General features: G+C 56.6%; 1 protein-coding gene across 1 annotated transcript in view; it reads right to left on the bottom strand.

Annotated features, from left to right (window-relative positions):
• Positions 1-1661: 1661 nt before the first annotated feature.
• BCR (BCR activator of RhoGEF and GTPase) overlaps positions 1662-20977 on the bottom strand; it is a 119777-nt gene continuing 100461 nt past the window's right edge. The window contains exons 16-23 of the mRNA XM_036077897.2: positions 20725-20856; positions 9169-9228; positions 8391-8500; positions 7009-7148; positions 6066-6200; positions 5365-5470; positions 4691-4853; positions 1662-4356 (exon numbers count right to left, since the gene is read on the bottom strand). Of these exons, the coding sequence (XP_035933790.1) occupies positions 4267-4356; positions 4691-4853; positions 5365-5470; positions 6066-6200; positions 7009-7148; positions 8391-8500; positions 9169-9228; positions 20725-20856 (936 nt within the window). The 3' untranslated portion in view covers positions 1662-4266. The remainder of the gene's footprint in view (positions 4357-4690; positions 4854-5364; positions 5471-6065; positions 6201-7008; positions 7149-8390; positions 8501-9168; positions 9229-20724; positions 20857-20977) is intronic.

A 20977-nucleotide genomic window follows, 5' to 3' on the forward strand; every position in this document is an offset into this window, starting at 1 on the left:
AGGGCCCTCGGCAGGACCCACAGCAGCTGCTCCAGGAGGCCTCTTCAAGAGCTGGGTCTCTTTGTCACCCCCTCATGTTTTCTGTTTATCTTTCCAGAGCTATTTGTGACGGCCCATCGTTAGCCCACGGAAAGGCTTCCTTTTAAGGCAATTGAGGCATTCTTTTGGGGGGCAGGTATACAAGTTTTTCTGAGATTTCTATACAAAATTTTGCCCTCCTTTTATTTGCCCAGGGTGTGTGCGTGTGGGACACCTGGAGGCCTCAGCCCGTGTGCCCACGTGAGCCCTGCTACGTCTAGACCAAAGCTGGTGGTCAAGGTCTAGCCCTGTCCAGTCCTGCAGAAAGGGAGCGAGCTTGGGGGGGGCAGCAGAACCCAGACATCCTAGCCTCTGCGCATCAACCAGCTCTGGGACACCAGGGTCAGGGCGGGGGGCGTGGCTTTGTGTGCCTCAGTTTCCCCATCTGTCAAGTAAAGGGATTAGACTAAGAGGCCTCTGAGGGCCCTTTGAGGTAGAACATCTCAGATTTGGGATCACTGGCCTAGGCTTGGCTGGACACGGTGCCTGCTCTTAGGAATTTGGGTGCAGTCAACTTTTGCCCTAAAAATCAAATCCTATTAAGAGAGATGCAGTAGGGCCTTAACATTTTTTTCATTATTATTATTATTACTATATTTTTTATGGCTTTCAAATAGGATCAGGACTGTAGGGATAGAGAGAGCTAACTGTAGCCTTTTAGGGGTCAAATACTCTGGAGGAGGGCCAGTGGCACCTGTTCCTCATTGGCGGATGTTAGAGTGGACAAGTGGCATGGGTACGTGAAGCTTCTCCAATGCAGGCAAGAGCCAAGGTCAACCCTTACACGCGTGCGAGGAGATGCTGGGGGGTGCTGTGGAGAAGGGCTCTGAGGCCTTTGGAGATTGCGAGGGTGGAGGCTCAGCCCTAGGGCATCCCGTGAAGGGCTGCACCAGGCTTAGGGCCCCCGTCTCTCCCCAGGACAGTGAACTGGCCGCGGTGACGCTGCACAGGCAGCAATGTTGGACGCCAGCCGGAGGGAGAACCAGTCCAGGCAGATGCCCCCACCCCTGGGAGCCGACCCGGAGCCACAAGAAGACCCTCCTCGCCCCCCACCCGCCCCAGCCATCTGCAGCCGACCAGGTGAGCCGTAGCCCCAGCTCCTCCCGAGCTGCACGCATGGCCCACGCCTGTCTCCACCCCCGGGCACAACTTCCCTGTAGGCTGGACAGGCTTTTTCTGAGGGCAAGGCTGGCGGCAGCTAAGAGTGACCCGCGCTCCACCGGACCTCGGCGCCAGCGGAAACCACGGAGACCGACGGGCCGGCGCAGGGCCTGGCTGTGTGTGGCTGGAGCCCTCCCTGGCCCTGGGCTTGACACGGCCAGTACCCCCACTGCCCTAAACCCCAGGGCTCCGGGATCCCGCTCTGCGGGACGGTGGCTGCCATGTGTCTGAACACGTCTGCCTGCGGCGTGTAGGCCCCTCGGGGCCTGGCTTCTTCGCGCCGGGCCGCACTGTCCTCCTAGGCGGCAGCCGGGCCCTCTTCGTCGCCTGCAGCTTCTTCCAGCTCTGCCGCCCACCCAGCCCCTCCCAGAGGCGCCGATCGTGGTTTCTCCTCTGAATGGAGCAATCACCACTGACACAAGTAGCCTCAGGTAACTTTAATGGAAGTCTCAGCATCCTTCTCCCCACCATGGTATATGGAGGGCTGAGCCCAAAGCAGGAATTGCAGCTGCTGAGACCAGCCGAGCTCACAGCTCCAGACTCGGGGGCCGGGGCAGGAAGGCATCACTCCTCGTGGCAGAGTCCAGCAGCCGAGCCTCGTGGAAGCTCGTCTGGGCTCTAGGCCTTACCAGCCCACAGGCCCGTGTGTGAGATGGGACCACAGAGGCGGCCGGGGACCCAAAGCGACCGCCGCCCCCGTGGCCCGGCAAAAGAGCGCTTTTACAGCTACACGAGAAAGAGTGGTCATTCCGTCATTAAACAGCACACATTCTATATAAATAAAAAGTAAAAAGGAGGAGGAGACGGGGGAGGGAACGAAAATTGGCACAGACATTGATATATTGCTTTCCAGTTTCAATGCGACAGATGCAAATCATGACACCAGGGGAACAGAAACGAGGGCTGGGTTTAGATTTCCTAAGCCAAGTGCGTTCCCCTTGCAGGGCTGGAGGGTTGCTAAGATGGATGGGGATGGGGAGCCAGGCCAGAGGCGGCCCGGGGCAGCAGGCCTGAGAAAGAAACCCAGTGAATCCAGAAATGTGCAGAGGGCACAGGACCCTGCTCCCTGCCCTACCCCCCCGCCCCCAGGAAAGCAGGACTACTTTAAAATGGTACGTCTGCTCTCCTCGAAAGAAAAAAGTACAAAGAAACATAGTATGTGGACATAAAACCTTCAAGAGACTGTTTTCTGCCGTCCCCCCGCCCCCGTTTCAGCAGGTCCACAAGCGGAGGGGAGGTTGGGAGGCAGATTTCATCCCCCCCCAGCCCCCCGCCATGTGCTGCAAGTTCAGGCGGGAGCTGCTTTGTCAGCGAGCCCTCCCACCCCCACCCCTGCCACCCAGGACATGGGAAGGATCACGGGACCCTGCCACCGGGTACTGGTGTAATCACGTGACAAGCAAACAGCTTTTCCTGAGTCACACCATCACCTCCCTCCTCTGGTTCACTACCTCCTCTCTTCTTGCAAGACCAGCATGGAAACTTGGCTTCTTGTGGTCCTTTTCTCCTTGACCTAAACCCTCTCTTTAAAAAAAAAAAAAAAAAAATGCAATTGTTCATAGATTTGTTTTTTCAAAATACTTAGCGGCCTCCCTCGTTCTCTTTAAGCTGGGTGGTCAGGAGGGTTACTAGGAATGTCCCGGCTTCTCTACTGGTATTTGGAGAGAGCAGGAAGGGTGGGTGGGGGGTGGGGTGCGTCTGTCCTTCTGCCTGCTCCAGGACAGGAGCCCCGCACCCTGAGCCTGGCCAGTAGAACAGCTCCCCCCTGCTCCCAACCCTCCCCCATTCCCGATGCTCAGGAGACTTTAGAACTGGCTCCTGACAGAAACAGAGCCGGTGTGTGGAGGAAGACAAAATGCCGCTAGGACACGGACTGTCCGTGGAGTACATTCTAATATCGTATTAGGTATCTGAATCTGTTAGGAAAAAAATTAGAAACTACGTAGAAAACTTAAAAATATTCAAGTATCAAAAGGCTATTCGGATCAAAGTTTAAAACAAGCTGTCAGCAAGCTGTCGCTGCCAAGAGGAAACTTTTACAAAAGTTTACTGAGTTTGTTCAGCAGAGAGCGAGAGAATGAAGTGATCTGTGTGGGGGGACGATCGGGGGAAGGGAGAGTGTGGGCAGAGGGGGCGACAGGCTGGAGGAAGCCAGAGAGATTGAGGCCTTTTTAAGCCGAAGAGGAGAGCCTGTGCCCAGCAGGCAGTGGACAGGGTCGCTATCCCTGGAGAAGAAGCCATAAAGTGCGCAGCCTGGGCCTCCCTCCCCCTGGTGTCGGTCCTGGACAGACAGACAGACAGACAGACAGACGTTACATGGCTCCATGGGGAGCTGCCTTCCGAGGGGCACATGAACAGCAAAACCAAAGCAAGAGGACAGAATAGGAAGACCCATTTCTGGACAGAGTTCCTTCTAGAAAGAAAGAGAAGGAAGGAGGTGAAAGAGGTCAAACGCTACACAGTGTTGACTTAGCTCTTCCAAACCCTGTTACACAAACAGAGCCGAATTTCTAAGTCAGGGAAACTGAAAAGCCCCCACCCACACAGGGACAGGGCTGTGGCCCGCACGGTATGAAGCAGCATCGGTGTTTATTCAAGACACGATAGTGAGGGAATCTGGTCGTGTTCCCTTCTCCCCGGAGAGGGTGCATCTTGACGGGTGATCCAGTAGAAATCTTTCAAACTCTGATAAGTTAAGTTCGCAGAAACCACTCCCTTCGCCTGGTCCCACGGCCAGGCCTGTGCGCCGAGACATGCTGGCTTGGGGCGCCCTCTGGTGGCAGCATGGAAAACCGCAGTCTGAGGCCCGGCGGGAGCTCACAGACCCAAGGACTCAGAGGCCCAGAACTGCCCAGGCCACTTAGCCTTTTGCCTTGGGTAGCTGTCTCTAGGCAGGTGGTCCAGCCCTTGGGGGCGAGGTGGCCCAATTACTCCTCAAGAAGATTCGGTTCCCGCTCTGTGGGTAGCCCGTTTTGCCAGGAGATTTCCAGGCTGTTCTGCCGGCCTCTCGGAGATGGAATTGGGCCTTTAGACCTCAGTGGAGAACAGGATGCTCTGCCTCTTGCTGTCTGGGGCAGGGATGGCCTCCAGCTGCAGGAAGTACAGCAGCACCTGGACCTGCCAGGGCACAGCAGGGAGGAGGAAAGAGGAAAGGGGCTCAGAGGGGTGCTCACAGCTGCGGAGTATGTGGTGACAGTGAGCCCCTCCCGGCAAGAGATCTGAGCGTCCCTGAAGGAACACCAGGCCAGCCCTGAGAAGCCCCAGGAAGAGCAGTGGCCTGGGTCCTCCCATCCCCTCCCAGCCACATGGCCTTAGGCAAGTCCCTTTCTCTGCACCTCGCCCCCTCCCCTGCACAACTCGGGTGGGAACGACCGGCAGGACCCTGCGTGGGCCAAGCAGAGGCCACCTCTGTGAGGTCAGGCAGCGTGAGCTGGAGCCTGTCTCCTCATACCTGGGACATGACTTCCAGGGACCAGCTGTCGGTCATGGAGATGGGCTGGCTGGGGTTGGCAGGGAGCTTGCTCTCCTTCTCCGACGGCCGGAGCAGCGTGGGGCCGAAGACTGTGGCAAGGTTGTGCAGGGACATCTTGTTCACTGTCTCCTTTTCTGCCACCCTGCAGAGGGCCAAAGCAGAGGGTGCTACTGCGACATGGCCTTCAGGGTGGGGGTGAGACAAAGGGGCCAGACCACCCTGCAGCGCTTGGGGAACATGACAGTGGGCGCCACCCCTTTCTGCCTTGGGCTGGCTCCACAACACAGACACCCCACCCCTGGTTGTGCCGAAAGCAGACCCCACCCCGCTTCTTCTGGGTTGCAGAGGCCTAGGACAAAGAGCACCTGACACTGGCAGGTGGCTGGGCCAGCTCTGGGCCATGACCTGCTGGGGAGAGAAAGCCCAGCCACTGGCTGTAGCTGAAGCATCTCAGCTCTTAAGTCTGTGGACCAGAGCGGGGAGGGTGGCAAGGTCTCTAGGACCCAGGGCAGAAGAGTAACCACAGACAAGGAGTGGGGACAGAGGGCGCCAGGAGCCATGGAGTGTGACAGGAGCCAGTGGGCCACAAGAGAACCCGCCTTGCGGCCTGTGGGTCCTGGAAGCCTGGGCCCCTGAGGAAGAGCTGGGGTCACCTTTTCAGATGGTCCAGAAGGAAGAGGAAGGTCAGCAGATTGGCTTCTGGGAGTGACAGCAGCAAGTTGAGCATGCAGCTCTCCTTTGCAACAGGGTCTGACAGAGCTGCGGGGGATCAGGAGGGGTGTTATTCTCAGGGTCACAGCCAAGCTGGAGGCCCCTCCTGGGGCCCGTGTCAGAGGGCACTGGACAGTCCAGGCCCATCACCGTCCTGACCCACAAGCACTGGCCCCCAGTGACGACCCCAGGATGGGTGCCTTTTCTGCATCTCAAAGGGCTGAATGGCACCCCAGGGACCAGGGGCAGGAGAGCTCCCCTCCTGGCCGGCTTGGCCATTCCCACCTCCTGCTTGGAAGAGCCCAAGGCACGAGAAGCCGAGCATGGAAGGAAACATAAAGAGGGAGGGGCGGGAGTTTTCGGGGCCCTGGCAGCTCCCTCATCACCCCGTGTACCCGGGTGAGAGGAGCAGGGCGGCACTCCAGTGAGGAGGAAGGAGCCTCTAGGACCCCACACCCCGGTGCGTCCACAGTGGTACCGGCTGCTTTACCCTCTTGGGATACTTGGAGGGATGGGGACAATGGGAGGCCCTGTGAGATGGGCAGAGGCCTTCTAGGACCAGTGAGGTTCTCGGTCCCCCACCACCGGCAAAGTTTGGACGGAAACACGGACCGTGGTGGAGGGGGAGACCTCCCATGCTCACCGATGCCCTCGGCGAAGTTGGGGTAGAACTCGTCGGTGAAGAGGGGCTCCGGCAGCTCGCGGAAGTACAGCTTCAGCGTTCCGGCAATGGCGTTCACGTCCATCTCGCTCATCATCACCGACACGTCCTTGTTATCTGGAAGGAGTGCGGAGATGGAGCACGGCCTACTCACGGATCCCAAATAGGGCCCCGCTCTCCCTGCCTCAGCCTGGCGCAGCCCACAGCAGGCAGATGGCTTTTGGGGTCCCTCCTTCCAGCAGCTGGTCTTCTTCCAAGCATGCCGGTGGTTCTGACAGGGGAGGCGTCCTCCCCACCGCTCCCTTGCCGGGCAAGGGGTGGCCTGGTGGCAGCGCCACCACAAGGAACTGAGGCCGGCGGCGGCCACACACCGTGCCCGGGCAGGGACTGGGCGGCTCTGCTCTGTAGCGACCACCTGGCTGCAGGCATCTTCTGGTAACATTAAGATACTGGGATTATTTGTTCCATTCTAGAGTTTCAAACCAGTGCCTCTGGCCTCGTGGCCACTGGCCCTCGCTGTCACAGGCCAGGGAGGGAAGAGGATGCAGGCACCAAGTCCTGGTTCTGCCACTTCCACTCCAAGAAGCCTCTGGGGTCTCCGTGTCCTCCTCTGGGGACTGAGGCAGTTCCACCAACTGGCTCCTGGGCTTTGGTCTTCCACCCGGGGGAAGCAGGCCAAACCCCAGTGCGAGGTGGGGCGGCCCCACAGAAGCCCCTGGTCCAACTCTGCGGGAGCCGTGCACACATGGTTCAGACAGGAGACGAGCTTCTGCAGAACCTCCTCCCACCGCTCCCTCTTCTTTTCATTTAAAAAATAAAACAAGTGAAGGAAAGGTACGGAGCCTAATACAGCCAGCACGAGCCGTGGGAGGCACACGGTCACCACGCCCACGCCCCCAGCCCGCGCTGCCCCGGCGACACTCACTGACGTCAAAGGCCGCCTTCAGCGCCTGGATGTCCGTGGCCACTCCAGACACGCGGTAGATGCCCACTTCCTCCATGCCCCGGCGCTCGATCTCCTCCACACACTGGCGCACGATGTAGGGCACCTTGGATCTCTCCCTCCTGCAGGGGAGGGGCAGTGCCTTCAGTGCCCGGCAGCCCTGGCTCAGGCCGCAGTGGGGCTGGACCCACCACCTGTCTGCACATCCGGACACCTGGAGGTGGGGGTGATGAAGGCCCCAGGGGTCGGGCTCCCGTGGACCCGTCCGCACCCTTTTCCTCTGCCGTGAGAGCTCACGATTACCACTGCTTACATCTTATCAGGGCCCTTTTCTTCCTTCTTAAAGATTTTATTTGGGGCGCCTGGGTGGCTCAGTCGTTAAGCATCTGCCTTCAGCTCAAGTCATGATCCCAGGGTCTTGGGATCGAGCCCCACATTGGGCTCCCTGCTCAGCGGGAAGCCTGCTTCTCCCTCTCCCGCTCCCCCTGCTTGTGTTCCCTCTCTTGCTGTGTCTGTCAAATACATACATACATACATACATACATAAATAACTTAACACTTTTCGCTGTCTTAACAATGCATAATTCCAGTATCTCCACACAGGACCCTGGGGTAGAATACTTCAAAAACAGGAGACATGCTGTTTGGAGGGTTTGCTCTAGCCTAGTTGAGCAACTGGATCCAGGAGCCCAGCAAAGCGCTCTCCCAAGTCACCCCCATCAGCAGCACTTATGTGGGATAACCGCTGACACAGTCCCCTCTGCTCGGGCCCAGACCCATCCAGAGAGCTGTGGGCACAGCTGGGGCGCAGCTGGGGGCGGAGCGTGGTGTTTGGACACAATTAGGTGTCTGGGGAACATCTGATGTGGGCCCCTGCCTGGACAACCAGTGAGGTCAGGGGCCCGGCCAGATTTGAAATGGAGGAAGTGAATGGATTCTGGAAGGAAGCGGCCTGCGCCGTTCCTGCGAACTGCTCTCAAACCAACATACAGACTTCTCCTGGCAACTGACCTGACCAAGGGGCTGGGGTGGCATCATTCCACAGGAACCCCAATCGGGACAGATTCTGAGTGAGGGAAGAAAACCCTGACCTTCCGCAGTTCCAATCGTGTGGGAGCCAGCCCGCCAGCCCGCCCGCACAGGAAGGGGGCGAGGACATTCCTAAGCTGACAGGGGCAAGCTTCGCAGTAAACACGGGAGGCAACCAAGCACATAGAGTGCTCCAGGGGCCTGGGAGGGGGCCTCGTGCACAGAGGACCATGCACAGAGAGGGGAGACCCTCACCTGTTCTTTCCTTCAGAAACACCTGGGGGAGAGGGGGTGCCCACTGTGCCCGGAGATGAGAGACGCATGAGTCCACTCACTTGGTGACCACGGCAATCTTGACTCCAAAGACACCCGTCTGTTTTCGGGAAGGCATTCTCTTCAAGCTGAACTCCCTGCTGGTGAACTTGACTGAGAGTTTCACTTCAATCTGCAGGGGGAGGCAGGGGCACGGCCCTCTCACCCTTCTGGGACTCATAGTCTGAGTTCCCAGAGGCCCGGGGGGCTTGGCAAATCACTCCCCTCCCTGAGCAACTGGGCTAAGACCCCAGTGCAGAGCAGGTCCCTGGCCCAGCTCAGCAAGAACCAGGAACGGTCAGTGTGATTTAAAGATTAGCTCTTGCAGGACACTGCCCCCAACCCTAATCCCCACTGCTTCTCTTTCTTAATAGTTAACAAGAGGAAAAGTACAGAAAATAACATAACAAAAAGCCATGGATTATCTATCAAATGTTAACATTTTGTCACCTACGCCCAGACCTTTTCTGGTAATAGTTTTGGTTGGTTGTTTCTTTTTTAAAGGTCTAAATCCTTCTGGGACCCTGAAAACGAATCAGGGTCTCCGTTTCTACAGGCAGACACCAGGGTCAAGGTCCTGCCTGTCTTGTTCAAGGAGGGATGCTCAGCGCCTGGCCAGGGACTGCCCTCCAGCCACCAAATGGGATTCTTTCCTGCCCGCAGTGACCCGGCTTTGCAGCGCTTCTCCCTCCTTCAGCCATACCCCACCTCAGACACTGGCTCAGGCTTAGCCTCCTTCTGACTGCTTTGGAAGGAATCGGGGCCACCCTAATCTTGTGGGAAAAGTAGGCACCAACATACCCCATTCATGGTGATCACAGTCCGCTGCCAATCTCTGTCCTGCAGGGCCTGGGGGTCCAGCTGAAAGCAAGCAGTTATGATCAGCAGGTGCCCTGGGGTCTGCACAGAGACCCTGCCAGGCAGCAGCCCAAGCCTGTGACTTCTCCACACCGAAGTCAGAATTAGAGCTAGACCTCTGCCGGCACTTTTATCTAGAGGCCAAGAAGGGTCCCGAAAGAGAACTTGCTAGAAAACCCCTGGAACTGAGAGCCCTCCTGCTCTCAGATCTGTGCTTCACGGGTCCCAGGCTCATGGCTCGGGGCCCCGTTCCTCCCTCTGTCCCTTCCCGCTGGGAGTTCAAGTCCATGCTGGTGGCCATCTTGCTCCCCCTCACCAACCATCTCAGGCACTATGTGCAGCGCAGGGAGGCTGGGCAATCGGCTTACGTATTTTGGGAAACCCAACTTCAGTAGCAACTTTCAGAGGGTGTGCCAAAGGAAGAGTTTGGGACAGTTTTCCCCCTGAGCGTGCTACGTGGTTTAGCTGTAGGAGCCCATGCAGGAGGGGTCTCCAGTCTAGGCCAGTCCTATGTTTCAGAGTCAGGCCCAGAAGGACCCAGAGCCCAGCTCCAAATCACACAGCGAGTGACGGGGCTGGAGGGCCCTCTGCAGCCCCTCTGGCTTTCACCCCACTGAGCACTGTCTGAGCGCTGGCCCGCGGGACCATGCTGCTTAACAGTCCTCAGACCTTTGTGGTCAGGCCAAGGGCCCCCATCTATGAGGGCTCCATCTCCCTCTGTTTTGGGGAGCACACATTCCACACCAGTGGTCGGGCTGGACAAATGAGCACCTGGGAAGATCTTGTTTAAAAACAGCTCCCAGGGTTCTACCCCAGAGTTGCCCCAGCAGCTCAGGGCGGGGGAATGTCGGATTCACCTAACTAGAAACCTCCCCACGGGATTCTGATACAAAGCCAGGTTAGGGAGCCACCGTCCGACACCATATAACCTGGCGCTCCTCATGCAGGGCCTTGCAGATTTCATCACTTGCTTCGGGCGATGGTTCATGTCTGCGACTAGACAAACCACTTGAGAGGGGGGTCTGCGCCTCTCAATTTCTGCACACACAAACTTGTGCATGTGCGTGCGCATGCACACACACACACACACACACACACACACAACGGTACTGAGCACAGCTCCAGGTGTAGAGGGGTGCTCAGGACAGGTGTCCCATGGCTATCCACTGCAAGAGACCCAAGAGGTGAGAGCCACGTGGGCCTTGCGCAGGAGAGGAAAGAAGGTCCAGCGGCTGCTACCTTTCAGGTGTGTGCAACCTGAGCCTCTCTCCCTACGCTGCTTGGCATGGAGGCTCAGCACAGGCCCTCCTGGCGGGGGGGGGGGGGGAGCAGGGGGACACCACTTCCCCTTCGAGGGCCCACTAACATCCCCAAAGATTCGAAATGTACAGACAGAACAACACAGAAAAACAAAGGGTGGCAGAGCATCTCCCTCCTGCGGCTGTAGGGTCCCAGGTTCTCATTCCTCATCTGTCCCGGGAGGTTCTTAGGGGCCAGACTCCTGGGCCACAGGGACCCCACCGTGAGGGGCAGGGCCTGTGAGCAGGGACCAGGCAGTCACCACTCAGAAAAGGAAACCTCCCAACTGGTGCTTCCCTGCGAGAGCGAGTCCCAGGCATCCAGCTGGGGGAACAGCCTCTTCCAGGGGTGGCAGGAGCGGGATGATGCCGGGGCCCCACACTCTCAACCAGACCAGGTGTGGTGGGAAGAGGTAAGGGGGGGTGCACTGCCAGCCTATCATCCCCAACTCCTGTGTCCTGGCTGTCTAGGAAGGAAGGGGACAGACACCGTTCCTCCTGCTCCTAAGGAAAGGGAGAGCTTCCTTGCCACTGGGAGTTTTCTTTAAAGGGAGACACAGAAGCAGCTTCAGCAGGAGACCCCCTTCACTTTCCCTCCCAGGAATGGTAATCACTGGGCCCCCCTCCCTTGATGCAGCCGATAAAGAGCGATGGAGCAGCACATCCAGGGGACCCTGCCCCGACGTGGCCCACCCGGGGAAACCGTGGCATACCCGTCTGCCCACCTTGCCCTTGCACACGAGGTTTCGGATGTGGGTCCACAGGGCGGTACCCCAAGCACACAAGTGTTTTTCGGCCGAGCCCAGCTGGCTCCGGCCCGCCCGGCTGGGATGGAAGTACCGTAGGAGGCCCTGCATGGCGGCGGGGGCAAACGGCGTCTCTTGCATCCTTGGCCCTGCTCTTCTGAGAGGCCGATGTGGCTAGACAGGAGCGTGTTTGGACAGGCACGCAGATGGACAGGAGCGTGACAAGCTCCCGGCCTCTACTGCCTTTTGACCACGCTTCTCGGGAAGCCCCACCCCTGCAGCCTGGCTCGCCAAGGTCAAAGTTTCCATTCGCCCCTGGATTTTCCTTTTTTGTGTGTGTTTGGGAAATACAGCCCCGTCCCCCACCAGCAGCCTATTGGTTACGGGAACTCCAACGAGTCAGTTTTCTCTAAAGCCCAGAAAAGCCAAGCTTCCTTCTTAAGTGGCTGGTTTCCTGTGGGCTCATTTGGAAACACTGAGTAACACGTGTCTGCCTGGCCAGCCTGCCTCATTGGCTGGACATGCTCTAGGGACACCCCCCCACCCCCGAGCCTGTACCACCCCAGCCAGGGACACCAATAATAGCATGCATTGTCCTGACTGGATTCAGAGCAGACACCCCGCGGCCCCCCCGGAGCACAGCCAGCCCAGGGGAGGGGGTTCAGTGCCATCGATGTCCAGCCCCATCGTCACCTGGCCCCAGAGGCTGTGGCACGAGCTGGCCTCCAGAGTGCAGACCTGGGCCACGGTGCTGCCGGGTGGCTCCTCAACCCAGCCCCCAGGACCCGCGGCATTTCCAGTGGGAAAGACTGGCCCTGGGCTGGCTCGGCTCCCAAGAACAGAGTGTGCCGAGCAGAGCGGAAGCAGCACGAATAACACGATGATGAGGCCCAAGGCTTGGTGCAGTCCGGCCCCGAATGACATTCAAGGCTGGCACGCGCTCTCAAAAGTGTGGCTATTTAAAGGACCAGAGAAGTAAACAAGCCGGGACTGGGATTTGGAAAAATAGATGACTGAGCACAGAGGACCAGGAAATGGTGCTCCAGACGCCTATGGGGGCCCCTCGGGGTCTCAAGGTCTCGGCAAGGAATGTGGCTGCTGCTGGGGGATGGGGGACGGGGGCTGGGGACTGGGCGGGATGGGGGGGGGTGTCTGCTCACCCCCAGTGTTCTCTGGAGGAAGGGCTGGTTTCCAGCCTGTCTCCCTGGGGTTGGGCGAGGTGGGGGAACAATGGTGGGCAGTGGGGCTGGTGGATGGTTGCCCCCATGTGCCCGGGTGGCTCTGCTGAGGACCAGGCACTGCCCTCAGCCCGAGAGGCAGGACTAAACCGTCCAAAGGAGGCAATGCCCGTTCCCTCTGTGCCCACCGACACGGCCCAGGAAGGCCCAGCAGGGCTTCCCCAGGGATCCTCGCCCAGCTTCCCATGTGTGCGCTGTAACCTACTCCCTGGAATGGGTCTTCTGAGAGACGCCCGGGGAAATCTCCCCAGGAGGGAATTCTGGTCTCTCATTTCTGCTCTTATTGCTACAGTCTGTTCTCCGGAGCTCTAGTGTCCACATCTTTAATTCTTTGCTGCCCTTCTCTGATCCCCACCAGGCTCCAGCACCACTTAAATGGATAAAGGAACACCGCCTAGGACATCTAAGATGGTAACAAGTGTTGGTGAGGCTGTGGAGAAACGGGAGCCCTCAGACACGGCCGCTGGGGATAGGAAATACTGCAGCCATTCTGGAAAAGTAGGGCAGTTCCTCCCAGAGCTAAACTTGGCTGCCCTACACAGCAACTCCACCCCCAGGTCTCCACACGGGAAGAATGAAAACATCCATTCACACAAAGACTTGTGTGCACACGTTCACAGCAGTGTTAACCGTAAAAGCCCCGAGCTGGAAACCCAAGTGTCCACCAACTGGTGAGTGGATAAACAGAACGTGGTGAATGAATATGTACGATGGAATATGACTCAGCCATAACCGACACTTGCTACGATGTGGGTGACCCTCACAAACGTGCTAAGTGTTAGAAGCCTGTCACGAAAGACTGCATAATATAGAATGATTCCATTCACATGAAATATGCAGAATGGGCAAATCTGCAGACACAAAAGCAGATCAGCCTGGGTCTGGGCGTAAGAACAGCGGGCGATCATAAATGGGAATGACGAAATTGTTTTGGGGGATGGAAATATTCTAAAATTGGATTGTTAGTGAGAGTTATACAACTGTGCAAATTTACTAAAAGATGATTGAATTGTGTACTCAAGATGGAGGCACTGTCCAACAAGCCAATTGAAGAAAAAAAGATACAGGGTCCCAAACTGGACCGCAACAGAGCAAGGAAGGCCCAGGTCCCACAGCTACACTTTCTTCACGGTGACAGAGGTACGCTTCTTTGGGGCAAATCCTGGGGAATCTGGACAAGAAGGATTTGCTCACGTGCTTTTACATGTTCATAACTTTTAGAGACTAAAATCTTCCTCATATGTTTATTAAACACAATCATCACCCATTTTATGTGGCTGGTACAAGAGACCCTTTGGACCTCTCCAAGATAGTTTTAGAGGTGACATCGTTTCTCCCCTTGCTCGTTTACCCGAAACACGGGCTGTGTCTCATTCGTCTCTGAGCACCCCCACCCCCCACCCAGGCACCCAGGAAGGCATCCCTCCCCACCAACGAAGGACGCCCTGGGGCAGTGAGCGGCTGTGTGGATGGAATGGGCATGGTCCTGAGATAATCCCTGGTGATGAAAAGCTGGGTCTCTCAGTACCTTTCTAACAGTTATCTGCTGTCCCCAACCACCTGCTTGAAAACCACATCTTCCCAAACCCCATCCCCTGCCTGTCTGACCACAGCTCTTATTCTTGTTTTGGTTGATGTCTGCTTCCTGTACCGGCCCCAAGGACAGAGCTTTCGTCTATTTCATTCGCTGTGGTACCTCCGTGCCAAGATACGTGTATACAGGATACACAACGTAAGCATCTTCAATACACACGCATTGCCACACCTACCGGCACAGACTGAACGTTTGGTCACTGGGGATTGCCAAGAGCCAGACACCTGCCCTCTTCTAGGTGAGGGTGCTGAGGCTCCCGAAGGCTGCTTCCCCACCACGCCGCATGGTGCAGGGACTGACTGTCCCTCTGGTGGTGGGGGATTTCATGAAGGGGGCAAGTCGCTGAGTCTGGGCTCCCATGTCCATCCCTGCACCCTGTGGACATGCTAACTCTTTAAAAGTTGGTGGTAAAATATATATATAACATAAAATTAACCATTTTTAAGTGCACAATTCTGTAGCATTACGTACATCCCCAATGTTGTGCAATCACCACCACCATCTACCTCCAGAACTTCTTCATCATCCCAAACATCATCCCCATGAAGCAATAACTCCCCATCCCCACCCTCCTCCCAGCCCCCAGGAACCTCTGTTCTACTCTCAGTCCCTAGGAATTCCCCAGTCCTAGGTTCCTCCTGTAAGTGGAATCATAGATCACTCACCCTTTTGTGTCTGGCTTATTTCACTTAGTACAATGTCCTCACAGTCCATCCATGTAGCGTGTATCTGAATGTCCTTCCTCTGTAATGGCTGCATAATATTTCTCTGTATGGATATACCACACTTGGTTTATGGACCCACCCATCCAAAGATGGACACTTTGGCTTCCTTCCAGTCTTGGGTTGTCATGCACGTACAAGTGCTGGTGGCATCTCCACGTTCATACAGCTGCTGTGGGGCACTTGTGGGCGAATGAGGAGACTGCCCGCGAGTGGGCAGACATCACAGTGGGGTCTTGGTGAGGGCTGGAGCGTGGGTGTCAGGGCACCCCTAGAAGTTGGGTGGACCTGTCGGGTCTGTATCCAACCAGGTTTCCACGCATGAGGCAAGCAACCCAGGCTGGCAGAGTTTGGGAAACCACATACGACCACCCCAAGCATCAGCTTCGAATAAAGCAAGGGTCAAACCAGGAACCTGAGGCCCCAACCTCATCCAAGACTCACAAAAAAATGTTAGAAAGAAAAAACAAACAACAACTCAGATGATCCCACTGGAATGAGTTGTAAGCCCAGCTAGACTCTCAAAACATCAGGAGAAATGGGAGAAGACAGAATTCTAGGATTTGATATTAAGTTAATCACTGAGATGAAACAGGGTGGAGGGGGTTTAGCAACATAGAAAATTCGCAAACAGAGGAGAGCAGGGAAAGATGGAAGGAAGGACTTAATAACTGCAAGGCTCCAATTTCCCTGGGCTTTGATGAATCTGGTGATTATCCCTGGATGCTGGTCCCAGCCCCTGGCCTCGGATGTGCCGGAGCACTCGGGCAGAGCCTGCAGGCCCCCATCCCACCCCCGCAGCACCCGGTCAGGCTACTCTGGCCAGCCTTCCAGCTCTGTCACAACAGGTACATTCCCATCACTCCTGTGCTCCTGCTCTGCTCACAGCATAGGATGTTTGACATCTCCATTTGGGAAAATCCTTCCCCTGAAGCCCCAGACCCAGTGATCCCAACTCTGTGAAGACTTCTCTGTCCCCTGACTCCCCCCAAATAACTGTGCCATCCCAGCCATACAGCCACCCCAGGTCATGGCCTGCTCTGGCTCTCGGCACATCTGCAGCATTCCTTCCTTCCTGAGACTCTGCGCTCTGTGAAACATAGGGGCAGATTTCTTGTTCTCGGGGTCCCTGGTGCCTGGCATGTAGGAGGCCCTTGATCACTAGGGTGGCACCGTAGGCTCTTGGTGTCTGGTGATGGACAGGGATGGCTTTGCTTGCTCAGACTCAGAGCTGGCTCAGAGAAGACTCCCAGTGGGGCCCTGTGCACCTGTCTGCACGTAAGGGCTCAGGTTTGCGAGTCTATGACTCTTCCTTGGACAGCCGGCGCCCCCAGGGCCGCATCCCTGTTATACACTATGTCCTTCTGCCTTTCTGTCTGGTATGGCCTGATGCTCTGAACAAACCAACTCACTCATCCTGGGTTTGGGAGGGGGAGCCCTCCATCCTCCTCTCACAGAGATTCCATCGTTGAGGAGGGGAAATGGGCATCTGGCTAGTCATCTGAAGAGCAAAGGCTGAAACCTGAGACTCAAACTGGTGGTTTCTGAACCCTTAGCTCATCAGCACCATGCAGAGGAGTGAAGACAGACCGATCTAGCCCCAGGAAATTGGAACCTAGCTCCCCACATGACTCTGACCCCTTCTGCCCAGGCAGGTGTGTGAGCAGCTTTGCTGGAGACTTTATTTCCATCCCTGGCCCATCGGAGGGGCCTCCCCAGCCTCTGCCCTCCTGGTCAGCTGTGGACATCTCCCTGGCCCCCTGTAGACACTCCTGGGGTGCTGCACCTTCCCCACCTCACAGGAAGGGCTTTACACTCAGCTTATGAGTCAATGTACATATTGGGTTGGGGGGTGGGAAGCACTTGGGGGAGGGAGGAAGGCCATGCTATTCCCACCCCCCCACCCTGACCCCAGCAACAGGACGGGCAGGGCTCTATGTCCCTCCCACATGGCATACTTGGAAGGGGCCTGATATTGTTGGGAAAAGCCCCCACTCAGAGTCATGGACTCCCTCCCTTAGGTGTGCCCCAGTGTCGGGGGGGGGGTTGGGGGAGGCGGAAGGAGGCCTGGCTGGGGCCACAGGGGCCCATCACCGCTCCTCCTCTGACTTCCTGACTTCTTGATCCTGGGGATGCCGGCTCATAAACAGGCCCCACCGGGAATGGGTGTCTCCAGGGGCAGGGCCAGCCACTGCCTACTCTGTGTGAGTCACAAACGGACCTTGTGTCATGCTGGGATTCCTTCCTGGCTCATGATGGCTCAGGGGCCAGGCTTCCCACTCACTTAGCTCTTCCATGGAAGCAGACCCAGACGACGGGGTGGAACCAGAGTCCGCCTTCTCCACCAATAGTAACGATACCGAGTAATATAGCAGCAGTGGCCACTGAAGACCCCCGCGCCCGGCTCCATGGCCCCTGGCCCCAGTTTACACGTGAGGAAATACGTTTATCCGGGCAGTGACGACTTGCCCCAACTCACAGGAGGTACACTGGGGCTGAGGGAGTGGACAGAGGGTCTCCCTTGGGCCACACCAGTCAGGCTCCTCTGAGTTGTTTTCCAACCAAACCTCGTTCTTGGGAATGTCCCCAAGCACCCAATTTTAGCAAGAACCACCCCGATATCTTTGATAGCTGATTACCTTTGACAAGTGACCAGACTCCTCGCTCCCCACCACCCCTGGGTGATGTCTGATTGCCCCAGCCTGCTTTCAGCAAGGAACCCATTAGGTTGGTTTAGCCAGAATCCCCCTTTACCCCTGATGTTTCCCTTTAGTAACTTCCAACTGATGACCCCCCACACCCCGCTCCTTGGCTATAAATTCCCTCTCTCATTGTCATATTCAGAGTTGGGCTCCATCTCTCTCCCCTGCTGCAAAACCCCACTGCAGTGGTCCCTATATGTATCCAGCTGAATACAGTCAACCTTGATGTTCTAACAAGGTCATGTACAATTTCTTTTTTTTTTTAATGGAGTCCATGTCCTCCACTCCTGTCCTATCTTGTCCTACTGGAAGGAACAGGAAGGGAGAGTGTTTGCTGAGGAGCACCCCTCAGAGCGCCTGCATGGGGAAATGCAGACTGGGGTCAGAGGGCAGAAAGGCGCAGAGAACAGCTGAAGCTCAGAGATGCCCCAAGCCAGCCCCCACGACCCCACTGCTCTCCTCTTCCCCGGGACAGGGCAGGGTGCTCACCTGGCACCCCCGGTGTGTCTAAGAGCACAGGCTGTGCTCATAAAGGAATATTTTGCTCATATCCAGTAGTATCATGGCAAAGGGTTTCCAGAGAAGGCTCGATAGAATGAAAGAAGAGGATGAGTATCCTTTCTTTTCTCTTTTCCACTGAGACGCCCAGGTATCCAGTGACAGTGCTCAGAGGCCCTGGTTCAAATCTTACCACCCCTGGAACTCTAGCATTGGAGGATTTGGACGAATCGAGTCAAAGGTCGGTGGAATCTGAGCCTCCCTTAGTCTTGTGCGATGGACTGAAAAAAGGAGCCGGACACCCAGTCCGTGTGCATGCTTGCCTTGGGGCTCTCTGCAAGGGGGGGGGGGATCAGGGCGTGGGTGTGCGGGAGGGACGCTGGGGCTGGGGACAGATGCAAACGTGGAGCAGGGGGAGCAAGGGGAACACATTAGTTGTTGAGCAGCAGAGCAGAGCCTGAAAACTCAAAGGGCCCGAGCTGTGACTGTTGCCCACTAGGTGCCAAAACGTCAGTCATCAAAGATGTCCAGCACCAGCTGCTCACAGAACAGCAAAAGCTGGGAAACCCCTTAGTGTCCATCAAGAGCAGAAGAGCCCCTTGATATGGTTGACTCAATCCATGGGATTCTCTATCAAGCCAAGAAAGTGAACGGAATCTATGTGGACATATGGGGTTGGATCTCAAGGACACTGGGGCGTCAACGCACATGAGCTGCAGAGTGGTGAGTGTCCGCACTGAGCATGCAAGCCACCCCCAGACACCACCCCAACTTCGCAGTGGGCACACGCATCTGTCAAGGTGGGGCCCATGCCCAGCTCATGGCTGGGGAAGGGACCTGGCTTGTCAAAGATCCCTGGATAGGACCCCAAAAGTGGAATAGCTGAAAAGCACTGGCTTGCATTTCTGTTTCTTCTATCCAGAAGCCCTTTGCTACCAAGACCCCTACAACTGGCTCAATGGTGTACCAGGCTGATGGGGAGCAAGGAGGAACCATCCCCTTCTCCCTCAGCATCTAAGCCACAGGTAGGACCCAGGTCCAGGACATCTACCGGGTGGCCCTGGACCAGCAGCTGGCCCTCAAAGAAGACCATGCCCATTGACAGAGGATTTCAACCACCTTCATTTCGACCTCAGTCCGCACTTCCTCATTGACTACGTTCTTCTTTCCAGCTTATCTCTTAACTCAGGCAAAACACCCTGCGGGCAAAGCAACCTGTGATGAGAACTGAAGCTATCCCCTCAAGCAGTAAGGACTACGGGGAATTCGGCAAGACCCCACGTGACTGACCCCAAGACAATGCTCCACCCGACCTTCACTGCCCACCTGCCGGCACCCACCAACCTTTGTCCCACACTTTCCTTCTATAAACCTGCAAGTATTTTTAGCACTTTGGAGACCGTCTTTGAGACGCTAGCCTGCTGTCTTCCTGGTGGTGGCCTCGCTGAAGTAAATCCCTTTCTTGTCTCACCATCTCTCGTCTCTCTGCCTTCAGATTTTATCAGCGGTGAGTAGCTGAAGTCTGTTTGGGACCCCCCTGCACCCCAGTTATACCATCTGAGAGAGGGGCCAATAATCCTGCTTTCCCTATGTCAGATAAGGCTGCCCCACTGATCCCCAATGTGCATCCCAAACCTTAGTGGACTCACTGGAGTGTTGCCCCAGGCCGGTCCTACCCCTGACTTCACTAGAGTCCAGCCCCAGGTCCTGTCTGTGGGGGCGGCTGAGGCCCTGGGCCTGCTCTCCTGGGAAGGTGCGGGGTATGGGGTGGTGTCTGCTGGAAGGCAGGTCGGGGAGGGCAGGTATAAGGCAGTCAGAGGAGCATTTTTGCTTTTAGACCAGGTCTCAAGGTACAGGGTGGGAGGAGGTCCCTGGAGGCCCTGAGCCACTGAATTCCCTAATAAGCTTCCAGGGTGGGAAATTAGGCAGCCGTGAAAACCTGGGGAACCAGAACCTGAGAACCTGGTGAAACAGAGAGGGGGTCTGAAGCCCCCGCTAAGTGAGGACTTGCTCCTCTGAAGGATGAGCATGTGCCCGCCCCCCCGCCAGAAGACGAAATTACTCAGGGGTAAGTCACCCTCCCTCTCCTTCATCCCTGCTGCTCAGTATTTCAGCACAAAAAGGATTTTACTTCCTGCCCTCAGAGAAGGGAAGTGGGGCTTCATGGAGAGCCCCCTTCTCCCACGGATACCTGGAATGCCCAGCCCACTCCTGCTGGGGGCTTTACCAGAGGGTCCAAGGGTCGGAGAGGAGTGGGAGCAGTCAGTGCCCACCCCCAGGGCAGGGCAGGGAGGAACCTGCTCGGCTGGGTCTGGTAAGAGGCCCGTAAGGAACATGGATATCAGGGCTTCCCCCCAATGGGGCATGGAACTGCACAGGTGAGTCATAGGTAACACAAGTCCATGGAGGAACTGAGGCCCCTGCTGTGAGAACAAGCCGAACTGAACTTCTTTTGGGAACAAGATGGGTATAATAGACACTCAAACACAGAGAGGGGCAGGAAAGGACCTGTGAGGGTCCCTTTGCAAGTCCAGGGGCACCTGCCCCCAATCCCTGGAGCCAGGCCATCTCCGTGTCCCAGAAGGTCAACTGGGGAAAGAACTGGGAACATCCGGAGGAGGGGTGTGGGCAGGTCCAGGGGCAGGTATATGAGGGGGGACAGAGGGGCTCTACGGGGGGCAGAGGAGGGTGGTGGCCTTACCTGGACCTGGCCCTTTCCCATGATCCTGTCTGTGCTCTCGCCATCCTCCTTGGTGATCTTCGTTTTGTTGTAACACTTTTCATAGCACAGTATCCTCAAGGTCTGGGAGCCTTCCAGCTCGATCTCAAATTCCTGAAGTCCCAAGAAAGAAGGAAAGTCTCTCACTAGCAGACAGGTCCAATGGCTTCCTTGCTGCCCCAGGAGGACCCATGCCTCGAGACCCTCTCCGCTTTAGTCCTGCGACAAAGACCCT

The sequence above is a fragment of the Halichoerus grypus genome, chromosome 13 (assembly GCF_964656455.1).
Source record: "Halichoerus grypus chromosome 13, mHalGry1.hap1.1, whole genome shotgun sequence".
Lineage (NCBI taxonomy): Eukaryota > Metazoa > Chordata > Mammalia > Carnivora > Phocidae > Halichoerus > Halichoerus grypus.